Raw genomic sequence first — 13,165 nt, 5'->3', positions numbered from 1 at the left:
AATGAAAAATAAAAAATATCTATTTACTTTTTGTCGTACGACACACCGTTTGCGAGTAAAAATGCTGATTTATAAAAACACATAAGATAACACATTTAATTCGTTTAAAAACAATAACAAAATAAAAACAATTAATAATTAAAGAAGTTGTTCAAAATGCAGCCCACCGACCTCAATACATTTTCTACACCGAGTTATTAAGGAGTTTATTGCAGTCAGTACCACAAAATTTTGATTTTGCATGTCATTACATGCTTCCTGAATTCTTAAGTTTAATTCCTCTCTGTTAAATACGGGATTAGCGTAAACTTTATCCTTAATGTTTCCCCAAACGTAAAAATCTAGTGGATTAAGATCCGATGACCTGGGTGGCTATAGTATTGGTCTAATACCATTTTGATCATTAATATCATTCCTCCCTAGCCGGCCAATCCACCTTTGAGGGTAATTATTATTAAGCCAGTTTCTTACACCTATTCCAAAATGTGGGAGGGTTCCATTCAGTTGTATCCAACTTTCATGTCTCAAATTAATGGGTAAATCCTTAATATAGTCCGGCAAACTATTATTTAAAAACTCTAGAAATAGTTGTGAGCTTAGCCTTGGAGGTAGGAAATGCGGACCACAAACATTATCACGAATAACGCCCAACCAAACATTAACTGAGAATTCATTTTCAAGAAAAGCCATTGACAAAATCTTACTCTCTTTTCAGCATCACCAGGGTGTAAACACCCTCAACGGGCTGTAGGTGATATGCATACCTGTGGTCAGCGTGTAAGGTTCGCAATATTTGAGATTTAGGAATTTGTAGTTGTTGAGCTGCCTTGCGAGAGCTCAGCCTTGGATTATTATCAAAAGTGCGCAGTACACGATTTTCATTATTATTTCTCTGGTTTCGGTATTGCTCATTATTACTACGTAGACCAAAGTTCCTAAAATTTTGATGTATTCTAATGAACACGCGAGTATCTGGAATCTTCTATTTAGATACCGTCTTCGATATTCACGAACTGCCGCTTCCACATTTCCATCACAAAATCCATAACAAAAATGAATATCAGCGTATTCATTACTTGAAAAACGCATTTTCCACAATACTTTTAACAACACTGTTAACAATAGCAAAATTAATAAGTTAACCAACGCAATAATTTGACTTACTTAAATAATTAACTGTCATAATAAAATACAAACAAACCGTCTTTTGTTTTATGCATGCATTGCCTTCTTGCCGGCATTATTATATTCATTATTTATTTGAATTTCGGAATCCAAATACTTGTGTCTTTTTTAGAACCCAACAGAATAAATTAGTCTTTAATTAAATTTAGTATTTTTATATTTTTTGTTTAATAAAAAAAAATCAGCATTTATAAAAATTTATTTTTTTACTCGTAAACAGTGTGTCGTACGACAAAAAGTAAAAAGATGTTTTTTATTTTAAATTAAACAAGGATTTCATAAAAAAAAAAAATTAAAAAAAAAACAGTGGCGCATCATTTTTTTAATTAAAATTGTATGAAGATCGGCCCGCACACACGCCACTGGTGAATGAAATTAATAATTTTTGCACAAAAAGATGCGTCTTGATTAACTGTCTAAACGTGTCAAATTTCATTAAAATATCTAAAGTGGTTTACGAAAAATAAAAAAAAAATATTTTTTTAATTAGAATTTTGACACCCTGTAATTTTTTAACGAATCATTTTTCGAATATTATTTATAATAGCAAACTTATTATTTTTTCGTTCTCCGTCGGCTATTTAATTTTCCGCCATCGAAACCGGACCACCCTGTATATCTATTCTCCATTTAAAACTGGATTGGAAAAAAGTTAATTTACTGAAATATTGCATGCAGATTTTTTTTCTCATAAAAATAATTATCTTAACTTAACTTTATTTCCTGTTTCAAGTATTATGATTATATAAGGTAGAGTGGTTATTAACTATTAGTGAAAATTTAAAAAAATTTGTTTAAATAAATTTTCTTTAAAAACATGCAAAACTTCTATTAACGGGAGCAAATGGGATCAAAATTAACGCTAATTTTAATAAGAAACCTTAAAGTTAGAAAAAGGTAGCGATTTGCGATTTTTATTATTAGTTATAACTACTTAGTAAAAAAATACTATGTAAAAATTCATTACCGTTGACTATATATCAGTATCTAAACTACTTACTAAACTACTAAGCTATCTTAAGAGTTAAAGAATTTACTGTACATTTAGCAAATATTGAAAGAATTAGTTCACATTTAAAATAGAAAATCACGTGGTTCATTTGGATTTATTTAACAATGAATAAAAGGATGAAGCTAAGCCCACAAAAATTGAAAACATTTATCCTTTTATCTATTGATTTGGGAGAGGACGGAAAAAATTAATTAACACATTAGGGAAATTTTAATCACATTATAGTCAGTCAGACTTAAAAAATATTTTTTTAGTCTGACTTATGAATTATGTGTTAAATTAGCTTAAAAAAATAAGTTAAATTATGTAATTCTATCTTAAATAACTTCTTTTTTAATACCACTTAAGATAAGAGGGTACTTAAGCAACTCATGCAATTGTAAGTAGGTCACTAGTTTCTTTTTTTTAACAGATCGACTTAAATTGAACGTAGAATTGTACGAGATGTGCGGCTTATTGCATTTCCCCTCTCAACGGCAAGCGAAAATGGAAAATTGAGGAATCGGTGAAGCATTTATCGTTCTCACTTTAACTTAATGCTTCGTCTATGAACTTTAGTGAATTAGAAATGTTTCATTGCTTATAATGCTTCCTTAAATATAATATTATTCATTTTAAATTTTTGGCAATTCATTTTTTTCTGAGTTCAACAGAATAAGACGTATAAAGTAGAGATTCTCGCAGGTGAAACAATATTACTATTAAACCGATTATTATGGATGATATATAAAGAAGTGAAAATAACAATTTTGTTGTTATTAACAACCCTTTTGACTTAAACGAAATATCTAAGGCAATGTTTAGGAAACACAAGTTTTCTTGTTTCAAATTCTAAGCAAGAACCATAAAAATAATGTTTCAACTAATACCGCTATCATCATCATAAACCAGTCATTTACGTCCATTGCCGGGCATAGGCCTTCCATACTGTCTGCCACCGATTTCGGCTCTGTGCATCCTGTAACCAGTTTCCCCGGATTTAGTATTTCTTAATTCTCTTAGGTCCGTTCATCTTGTTGGTGATCCGCCTTTATTTCTAAAGGTTTCGTGCCTCGGACTTTACTATATGTAGATTTTGCTTTAACTATCTTCCATCCATTGTCCAAATGGTCACTCCAGTTCCACAATAAGGTTACAACTCTCTCTGTGACATCAGTCACACCAGTTTTATGCCGTATAGTCACATTGAGTGCTTGTGCGCCGTTTTTCCGGTAAGCGTTAATGTTTCAACCCCATAGTGATTAGTACTGGCAGTTTCGATTAATTGTATGTTTTCCGTTTGCGACATATAGGTATGTTTGATTTGATTTGATAAAAATATCCATAAGCTTTTCAAATGCCACTCACGCCAAGGCTACTCTCCTTTTTAGCTCGTTAAAATATACCTGCCACTTTGATCTCGTATCCCAAATATTTATGTGAGGTAAGCTGCTTAATACTTATACCATCAACTGAGATACTCTAACTCATGACAATTTTTTTAAACCAACCTTTTTGTATGCTTTATAAAGACTCTTCGACATGCTTCTGGTCAATACTATCGGCAGTTATGACAATGTGAACAGCGAAGCTCAAAATGGTTCAACAACTCTCGAGGGATATTTATGCATATTTACTGATTAAAAGGCATATTCCAATTCGAAAGTAAACTGTTTTGGATATATTGCGTTGCCCTAACCAACTCCTCTTTCAATTTGATATTTACTAGTGTCTGCAGATAACCTTACATATGCAATTGTCTGCTCGTATGTGTTTTTGAATAAAAAAATATATTGGCGATCAATACGAGAGTTCGCTAGCGCTAGCAACATTTTGTGCTAAGTTACAAGGTCAAATGCCTTTTCGAAATCTATGAATGTCAGAACAAGTGGCTTGTTATACCTAGTTTTAATAGTTTAAAGGCTATCATTAATTCCATACTATGTTCTTAATCTCGCGTGTTCACATGCCTGGTATAAATCTAATTCAGTTTTCAGAAGCTTATTTATAACCTTCATAAACGGTTTGTAGACACGTCTCTTTCATTTAGTTTCTGGCTAATTTTGTGATATCTCCTTTCCTCTTTTTTTCTGACATCTCTAGTTTTGACATATCTCCCTTCTTGTGTATTATGATTATTATAGAAATATCCCACTGGGAAAGTGTTGTTCCCTTCAGATGATATGCATTAACAAGCTTGCGTATATTCTTAAGCAATATGTTTCCTCCTGCCTTAATAGACTAAATACCTATTTAATTCTCACCTGGGGCTTTATTGTTCTTTATTTATTTTAGCAAACTCTTATCTCATCCAGGCAAATATCAGGATTATCTCCTGAACATTGTCCTGTACATGATGCAATTTCTCAGACAGATTGTGTTTTTTTTTTGTATAGCTCTGTATAAAAGTCCTCAACCAACTTTAAAATTTCTTTCTTATTTGAGGTGGTACGGCCTGTCTTATTCTCCAACTTACAGATGTTTTTGGTCAAACCGACCTCAAACTTTTATCGTGTATTGTGTATATATTTTTGTGTAATATAAGTATTCATTAGTTAATTTTAACGTTCATAACTGAAGTATTACAAATGTCTGTTTATAACTTTATAATATTCGATAGCTTCTATTTAAATATTTGGGTTCGTTAGCTTGCTAACTTTACGTAAGAATTCTTTGTTTTTTTGTTTTTGTATATATTTTTTTAATAGATCTAATGAGTATTTTTTTTCTTTTAGAAATCAACTACGCAGATCACCAGCAGGTTCTGATACAAAACCTTCACCGGCATCATCTTCCTCAAGCAGTAATGAATGCATATCACGATCGTCACCGACTCCTCAACACCCAACAGTTATTCGGCGAAATACAGCAAGAAGTCAATTTCAACCGCCTAAACCTCCAATACCCGACGACCCCTTATCGAGAGTAAGAAGGTCTAGAAGTTTACAGTTGCCCGAACGGCAACCTCCTACATTTGAAAGAAGTCAAAAACTTTCACCTCAGCATCCTGATCATAGGATGAAGATGGCTGGTGACCGGCTTTCCTATCCTCCCCCCACTCCTCCTCCTTCTTCAACTTGTGATAGACCGCAAAATGTTTCTGGAAAATCTTCTTCAATTGAACGCACTGAATTAATGGATGAGGAACTATTAAGGGAAGCAGAGGTAGTTGCTGGTTTTCTTTACGGAAATAGGTCTAGGGCTGCTGCGCAAGCGTTGCTAATGCATAGGTAAATAACATTGTTATTATATTAATTATAAAATAATTAATCATAATATAAAAAAAAATGAAATTGAACACAAGACTTGCTTATATGACTATGTAGTTCAAAAAAATTATATTCATTTATCCTCAAAATAAAAAATAAATTTTAGGAGTATTTAATTAAGAAATTTATTTTGATGATATGAGTTAGTTAATTTCTATGTTACCACCATCTACTAAGTGTTTTTCTTAATAATACGTTAATCAAACTATTGAAAACTTTTAATTCCAACTAATTTGGGTACTTTTGACATATAGTGTGCTTAACCCATTAAGGCCCAACTTTTTTTTTTTGAATTTCTATTTCAGTTTTGGTTAACATGTTTGTTTTGGCTCAAAAAAATTAAAAATTTTTTTTTTTTATTTTTGGGTCATTTCTTTGATCATTGGGTCAAAAAATAGACCGTTCTTATATGAGGACGCTCGGCTTATATAATATATGTAATCCCATATTGAAATATAAAAAAAAAACAAATAAGTAAATACAAAAACTTCATATATTACAAGATAAAACTAATGTACTGATAAAAAAATCAGAGGTGCTTATGAAACATGAATTAAAAAACTATTTTTTTTTATGAAAATTGTTAAAACAATAAGGTACACAAAGAGTGACATTATATTTCGAACAAATTTCAAGCAACCAATCATGGTGGTCCACCCCTCACATATGCTTATTGTAGTTGGCAATCAAAAGAGGTTGTGCAACTGGAACACGACCACCTTCTTTTTTGTTCCACCTTTGTACAATAGTGGTTGGTAAATATGTATCAAAGTAGGTTGCCACCAAAACGCACCTGCTATCATTCCATTTCACTACAAGAATTTTTTGGCTACTGTCAAAGAGCCAGTCATAGGCCCCTCTCGGTTCCTTCTCGAGTTCTTTGGATGACTTGGTGGGACACTTGGATGATCGATTTTCCCTTATGGTTCCTGTGGCTCGGAAGCCTTTTTCTTTTAGGCTACACAATAGGTTGTACCTCGTAAAACAATTGTCTAAGAAAATAATGTGTCTTTCAGAATTTTTTACAGTTTCCAGCCTACTTGTTACGACTCTTGTCCCTAGAGGAATCTTGGGCTCTGCTGTTGATTTATTATCCTTGCCACAGTACAAAGCAAAGTTGCAGCAATACCCATTATCACTACAAAGTGCCCATAATTTGTATCCAAACCGTATAGGCTTTTCTTTGATAAATTGCCAGGTGTCCAGGATTTAGTGCTGCATGCAACTTTTTTTCTTTTTATGAAATTTGACAGCGGTAGATCATCTTCCGATTCCTAATCAATTTGTTTTTCTACCTGTATCTCCACAACCCCTGGGACGACCTGGACATCAACCGCCCCTAAGTCACCATCGTCGATATCGTCTACGTCCGTCAATTCATCCACCTCGGGAGGTAATAGCCCAATATCAGCATCTATTTGGTTAGAATAGAGATATTCCACCGCATCGTCTAAGTTCTTAAAACTACGTCTATTCGTTTTTTGCCAGTCTAAAAATAATTTTAAAAAATATGTAATAACCCAGTGTCCTCATTTGAGGACACAAAGATTTAGGTTAGGTTTTCGGCTAAAAAAATTCAACTAGAAATATCATAATATTTTTACAATATTTCTACATCTCTTTGGTTGTAAAACACACTAAAGAAAGTATCTTACCCCTACTACTAAAGGAAATATGACCTATATGCCTATAGCAGGTCTTTCTAGTCAAAATCTTTAAAAAACAACGTGATTTTCGCCGGACAAGTAAACACAAATACTAGTAAATACCACCTGCGGAATATTGCGTAGGCATTGCTCTAATGCGTTAGACAGCCGTCGGCAATCGCCAACCTACTCGGGCGTTCTCATCCCCACCAATTTCTGGCGTCATCAAATGATGACGCTGGGCGCTAATGGGTTAAGGTTTTGTAGAATCACAAAATTTTTTGTCAGAAGTCTAATCATGACTCCATCGTTTGATTATATTAATTTAGAAAAAACGTGATTATATCAACTCTTATAAATGACTTAGTATGAAGTTAATAATCCATAAACTTATAATCAATTTTTAAACCAACACAACTTTTTTTCGTTTTTCGTTTTGTTTTTTTTTAGAGTGATAGACGCACAAAATTCTTAGAGCCTTTTATCTAACTTTAATTTGAGTTTGTTTCCCAACGAAATACTCTGTATAACTAGTTTAAGAATATTAATGAAAAACTGTTTTCACATCTCCCATTATGGGTTATAGGAGAATGCAAAACACAATATTTACCTTATAGCAGTTATTAGCTACATTTTGTTACTATATTAAATTTTTTACAAGCTGTGTGGAAAACGCGGAAGAATAAAAATATTAGGTTTTATACCCTATGAATCGTTAAAAAGAAAAATGTAAAACTCATTGTGAAAAATTGTTTTTTACATCCGCACTTCATGAAATCACATGCAATCACAATGATTTTCCTTATTTCTGACTGTAAACAAAGAAACCACCTCTATAGTTGGTATTTTTTTTGCATCCTCCCACAAGTCCACAAATTAAATTTAAGTGTAGAGTAAGTAAAATATTTTAAGTCATTATTGAATACAATTTGAAACTTGAACCATTGTAAATTCATTATATTTAACGAACAAATTAAGTTAAAAAAAATGTATTAAGTGGTTTTAAATAAATGAATATATTTTTTGTCTTGCATAAAAAAAGGTAGTAAAATAATAAAAAATATACACAAAAAGCAAACAACAAATAAAAACATAAAATATAAATACGAATATACATACCCTTTTCAATAAAATAAAAATTAACCGCGGAGAAAATATAATTATATTACATAGTCGTAGTACAAGTACCTAGCAAAAAGTCTTCTTGTTTCATATCATGCGTGGACTTTTCATTAACTCAATTTCGGGGCACAATAGTATGCTTCTCGCACGATGAATTTGGCATCATCCCGCTTAATTGCCGACGGGAGTAGGATCAGCTAACCGTCTCGTACAGCATGTACCCCAGAATGGAAGATACGGCATTGGAGATTCGAGTCAAAAAAAGCGTAATAGCCTGTGCCTAGTTTAACTTCTTGGAAATCCATCTAAGTGCAAAACATTACAAAAAGTAATTTAATTATTTGGATAAGGATGCTTTTGGGTGTTTTTGGATGATTAGTTGCAAGTCCTATTTTAAGGAGTTGTCTACAATAAGTCCCAAAAATTTTACAGATTCAAAGACCGCTATACTAATGTTCTAAAGTAAAAAAGATTCCAGTTGAATAGCATGAATTTAGTTTTAAAAACATTATGATAAAAAATATTTGAATTTATTTACTTCTTTATTTGGTTATTTGCTACTACAATATACCATAAAATAAAAAAATTGGGAAGAAGGAAACGTATTACTGTATTTTTAGTCAGTAAACTTAACAAGCTTATTGGAAACAAAAAAAATATTTTTTAAAATATAAAATTTAGAAACTATAATAGCTACAAAATTACTAACAAACAGACTATCTACAGACCTCTAATTATAATATGCTGTTTTAATTTATTTTTTATTATTTTAAAGTTCTCTGTTTGTTTTAACATAGCAGGCAGTTGATTAAATATATTTATTATTTCATAAAAAGAGGTCTTTTAAAAATTTACAAAGCATTGTTAAAATTATAAATGTCTCAGTCATGTTATGTTTTTAAATGATTAAAAGTCATTTGATACGGTTTTATTTAGTGCGTTAATATCCGGGTTACTTCAAGTAAAACTTGTATCATCCGCAAAGAGACAAATTTTACTGTGATATCCAGCCTAGCGATGCCATTTGTAAATAGTAGAAATAAAATAATCCCTAGAATCTTGAAGTATCCAACATTCTACCGGCTTATAAAAAGTTATATATCAACCCTACAAACTGATTATTGTTATTAAGATAATTATGACTTAAACCATTCGAGAAGTATTTTTTTGATCCTGTAATGCTGCAACTTAATAATAAAAATATTCAATAATTAAAATATACAATTTACCCGCCAAAAGCCTTAGAGAAATCGCAGAAAATTGTTACTGTCGCGTGATCCCTCTTTAAATAGGAGTATAATCTATTAAAAAGGTAAAATATTATCATCGTTGGTGCATTTTATACTCTCAATAGAAGTTGATAGGGACTACAATTCGCAATTTGGTATTTATTACTTTCTCTATGCAACGGAATAATCATTGCCGTTTTAAAGCAGCTTGACTCCTAAAAATTCAATTTTTATATGACTTACTAATTAAATTCCTATGGTTAAATGGTGCACTGTGGCATATTTGAACACATTTTCAAGATAATCCCATCTGTTCCAAAATATTGTTTTATCTCTAATGACATTTTCGGTACTGTGAAGCTATGCTTATACTATATGCTTACAAAAAACCGTATAAATTATTAGGAGTTATAGTATTTATCTTTTTCTTGTACAAGATTTGGTAAAGGAATTAGGTGGAGTAGAGATTGAGCCAGACAAAGAAGTTTTATTTCTTAATTCATTCACTATAGATCATATTTCCTAACGACACTCTCTGCTTTGGCCACCCTTTTATAACAATAAATATCCTTGGCAGCCCTTTTAGTTTTGTGATTAATTTTTTTGTAAAGTCTCACATAATTATGAACAAAGATGCTATTCGAGAATTTTTTTTAGTGTGACAATGAGCCTCTATTAGGCTTCGAATTTTTTACTCTTACTTGATTTTTCTTACGACATACACTAGCACAAAAGGGCAAATCCTAGAGTACTCGAGTATAACGAGTAGCGCCAGTACTAGGAAGGAGTCAGGTCAGCCACCTGTCCAAGCTTTAACTTTTCTCTGGATCTCCTATTAGACGTATGGTCCTCTTCTAGATAGAATTCAGCAGCTATAAAATTTCATTGCAGATCTTCATACGTGAGAGAAATACTCAAGAGATGAATGAATAGGAGCCTTATAAAGCCTTAGAAGTGGTTGCGGTTTATACTGCCTTTTCACTTTTAAGAGAGCTCCAAGTTTTTAAAAAGCCTCTTCAGCTATTCCCTAAACATGATCATATTGAATTAACAGAAAAATTAAATAAATGAAAAAACTAAGAAACCGTAAAAATGCTTTACCCCGTCAGGGATTTTTAAAATAAAGCGACTTGAAGGTAGGCGTCTAACAAAATAAAATGAATGTTTTTTATAACTGTTTTACTGACTAATTAAACTCCTTTGACCTGCTTGAATTTATAACTTTTTTTTTTAATTAATTGACTATAAAAGATTGAAAGTTGCTGTTAGAAATAATTTTTAACCTCAATGTAAAAATATTAAAGGCATTTTTTTCGCAGCGCAAGTTTTGACCTCGGAATAATATTAGACTAGTTTGTTATTTTATAATGAAATAAATTTTATAATATAATGTAGAAGCTTTTATGTAGTATGTTTGGTATGTATTTTACCCATCAAGTTGAAATGAAAATGGTTCATATATTCATATTCATTCATTCATCATATAATCATATATTTGGAAGCATTCTCTTGGAATAAGCATTTTAAAATAGAATAAGCACACCGAGAAAAAAATTTCGTTTAAAGTTATGAAAAAAATTGGTCATAAAGTTATACAAATCTCAAAATATATGAAAAAATTTCATTTAAGAACTTAGAATAAATGGGCGTTATTTTCATAAGCTAATTGTTTTAATAAATAATGCCAACAAAAATTTGTGTTAATATATTTATTTTTTATTTTAACAGCCCAGACAATTTATAACAACATAATAATATACATAATAATAAGTGGCAAAGAATATAGCAATAATCAATAATACGAAAATTAAGATAACTATAGCAACAATAAAGAACAAACAACTAAAAAAACGTGAAAATAACCCTATTGAACATTTCAGGACTTTAGTTTTTTAAATCTTAATAATCTAAACGAATTAACAGACCTATCTACAACGGGGTCAAGAGTAAGCTAATTACACGCTCTTAATATTCTGAAAAAAATCCGTAATAAGTATGATCGAAAGGCAAACGAAACATAGCAGGATTATGACATTGAAAGGTACAGTTGCTTTTAATATTTTATAAAATGTGAGTAAATCTGCTCGATTCCTCCTTGCTTTAAGGCTATTGATGTTGAAAATATATCCTCTAATATCTTATAATTAATAAAATTTTGGCAAATTTTAATGTCAGCCTTGAGGGCAAGGGAACAAAGAAATGCTTTTCGAACGGTTTCAATTACTTCCATAAGGTTAGAACAAAAAGATGATCATGCAGGTGAGGCATATTCAATCCCAGAACGAACAATTGAATAGTAGCGCATCTTGAAACAAAAGACAGACAATTTCTCAGAATTACGCACACACAACAAAACAAAGATTATGCACTCTTATTCACAAAGAGTAATATTAGTAACATATCCACTTATACTCATCATAATGAGGCACAAATGTCAATTTACTGACCAATAACACATCCAAGTCTCTAACATTAGTAGCAGATTTAAAAACCAAGCCATTTATTATGTAATGATGCACAATTCATCTTAGAAAACGGCCAACAGAAATACATTTTTTAATACTAAGCTCCAAAGCATTATTTACTTACCATAAAAAAACATTATTAACATCAGCTTGTAAAAGTTGCCCATCAATTGTGGATTTTATCACCTTGTATAATTTTATGTTATCTGCAAATATTAAAAATTCCGAGTGACGTATAACACAACAAAGGTCATTAATAAATAAAATAGATACATACTGAATAAACGACCCTGACGTATACCAGAAAAAACTTAAATTTCTTCAAAAATTATGTTACTTATACGCTTCAATTGAATACGATTCAACAAAAATCCAGCAATCTAATTCAAAAGACTAGCCCAGACCCATTGCACGCAACTCTATCACCTGACTATGGTTCCCAAATGCATCCAACAAGTACTGCTGATGTAAGCAAATTAGTTACGGTAGATTTACCCTCAGAAAAACCGTGTTGCTGATGTATAATTATGTTCCGGCTACGCCACGAAAGCTCTCTGGCAAAAAAAGTGTCAATAATTTTGGGTATTTAAGACTGAATGCTTACACCCCTAAAGGTAGCGATATCAATTCTATCCCCACTTTTGTATATCGGAGTCAAGAAACTTGTTTTCCAGTAATCTAAAAAACATCCTGAATCAAACGAAACGCAAAACAAATAATGTAGGAATTTGCTTAGGAAACACACACAATTTTTTAGTAAGACTGATGGTATGCCATCAGCTCCATAAGAATGTTTAGACTTGAGGCCGTCAACCCAGCGATTATAATGATAATAATGTACCTATAAACAAATAACTAATAACAATACTCTGATTCGCAAAAGATAAATTCTATCATAAATCAGCCCAACTAAAGTCCAATCTAACATATGAAAATAGGACACTAATCCAGATTCATAATATTATAAACATACGCAGAATAATTAAAAATGAACTAAAAATTACTCCATCAAGAAAAATACAAACACATACTTGGCAATGGCCTAAAGAGCCTTGCATTATTTTGACTAGCATTTAGCGGATAGATAATTATTATTATTGTGAAATATCAAATAGAAATACAGTAAGGTACTTTTAAAAAATTTTTTTTTTATTTTTCTTAAAATAGATCTTTACCACAAATTCATTTAATATTAATTGTTGATTTTCAATTTCGTGTTTGTGACCCAATATCTTCAATATTGCGGAGGGTTGTTGGG

The 13,165-nt window shown here is 31.3% G+C and overlaps 1 protein-coding gene across 2 annotated transcripts in view; it reads left to right on the top strand.

Annotated features, from left to right (window-relative positions):
- Positions 1–13,165, top strand: part of LOC126743130 (uncharacterized) — an 802,914-nt gene that overhangs the window by 449,813 nt on the left and 339,936 nt on the right. For both annotated transcript variants that reach the window (XM_050450098.1, XM_050450100.1), the window contains one exon: positions 4,912–5,406. In XM_050450098.1, coding sequence (XP_050306055.1) covers positions 4,912–5,406 — 495 coding nt within the window. The remainder of the gene's footprint in view (positions 1–4,911; positions 5,407–13,165) is intronic.

The sequence above is a fragment of the Anthonomus grandis genome, chromosome 12, assembly GCF_022605725.1.
Source record: "Anthonomus grandis grandis chromosome 12, icAntGran1.3, whole genome shotgun sequence".
NCBI lineage: Eukaryota > Metazoa > Arthropoda > Insecta > Coleoptera > Curculionidae > Anthonomus > Anthonomus grandis.
The sequence above is the reverse complement of the archived record's forward strand: the minus strand, read 5'-3'. Positions and strand labels throughout refer to the sequence as shown.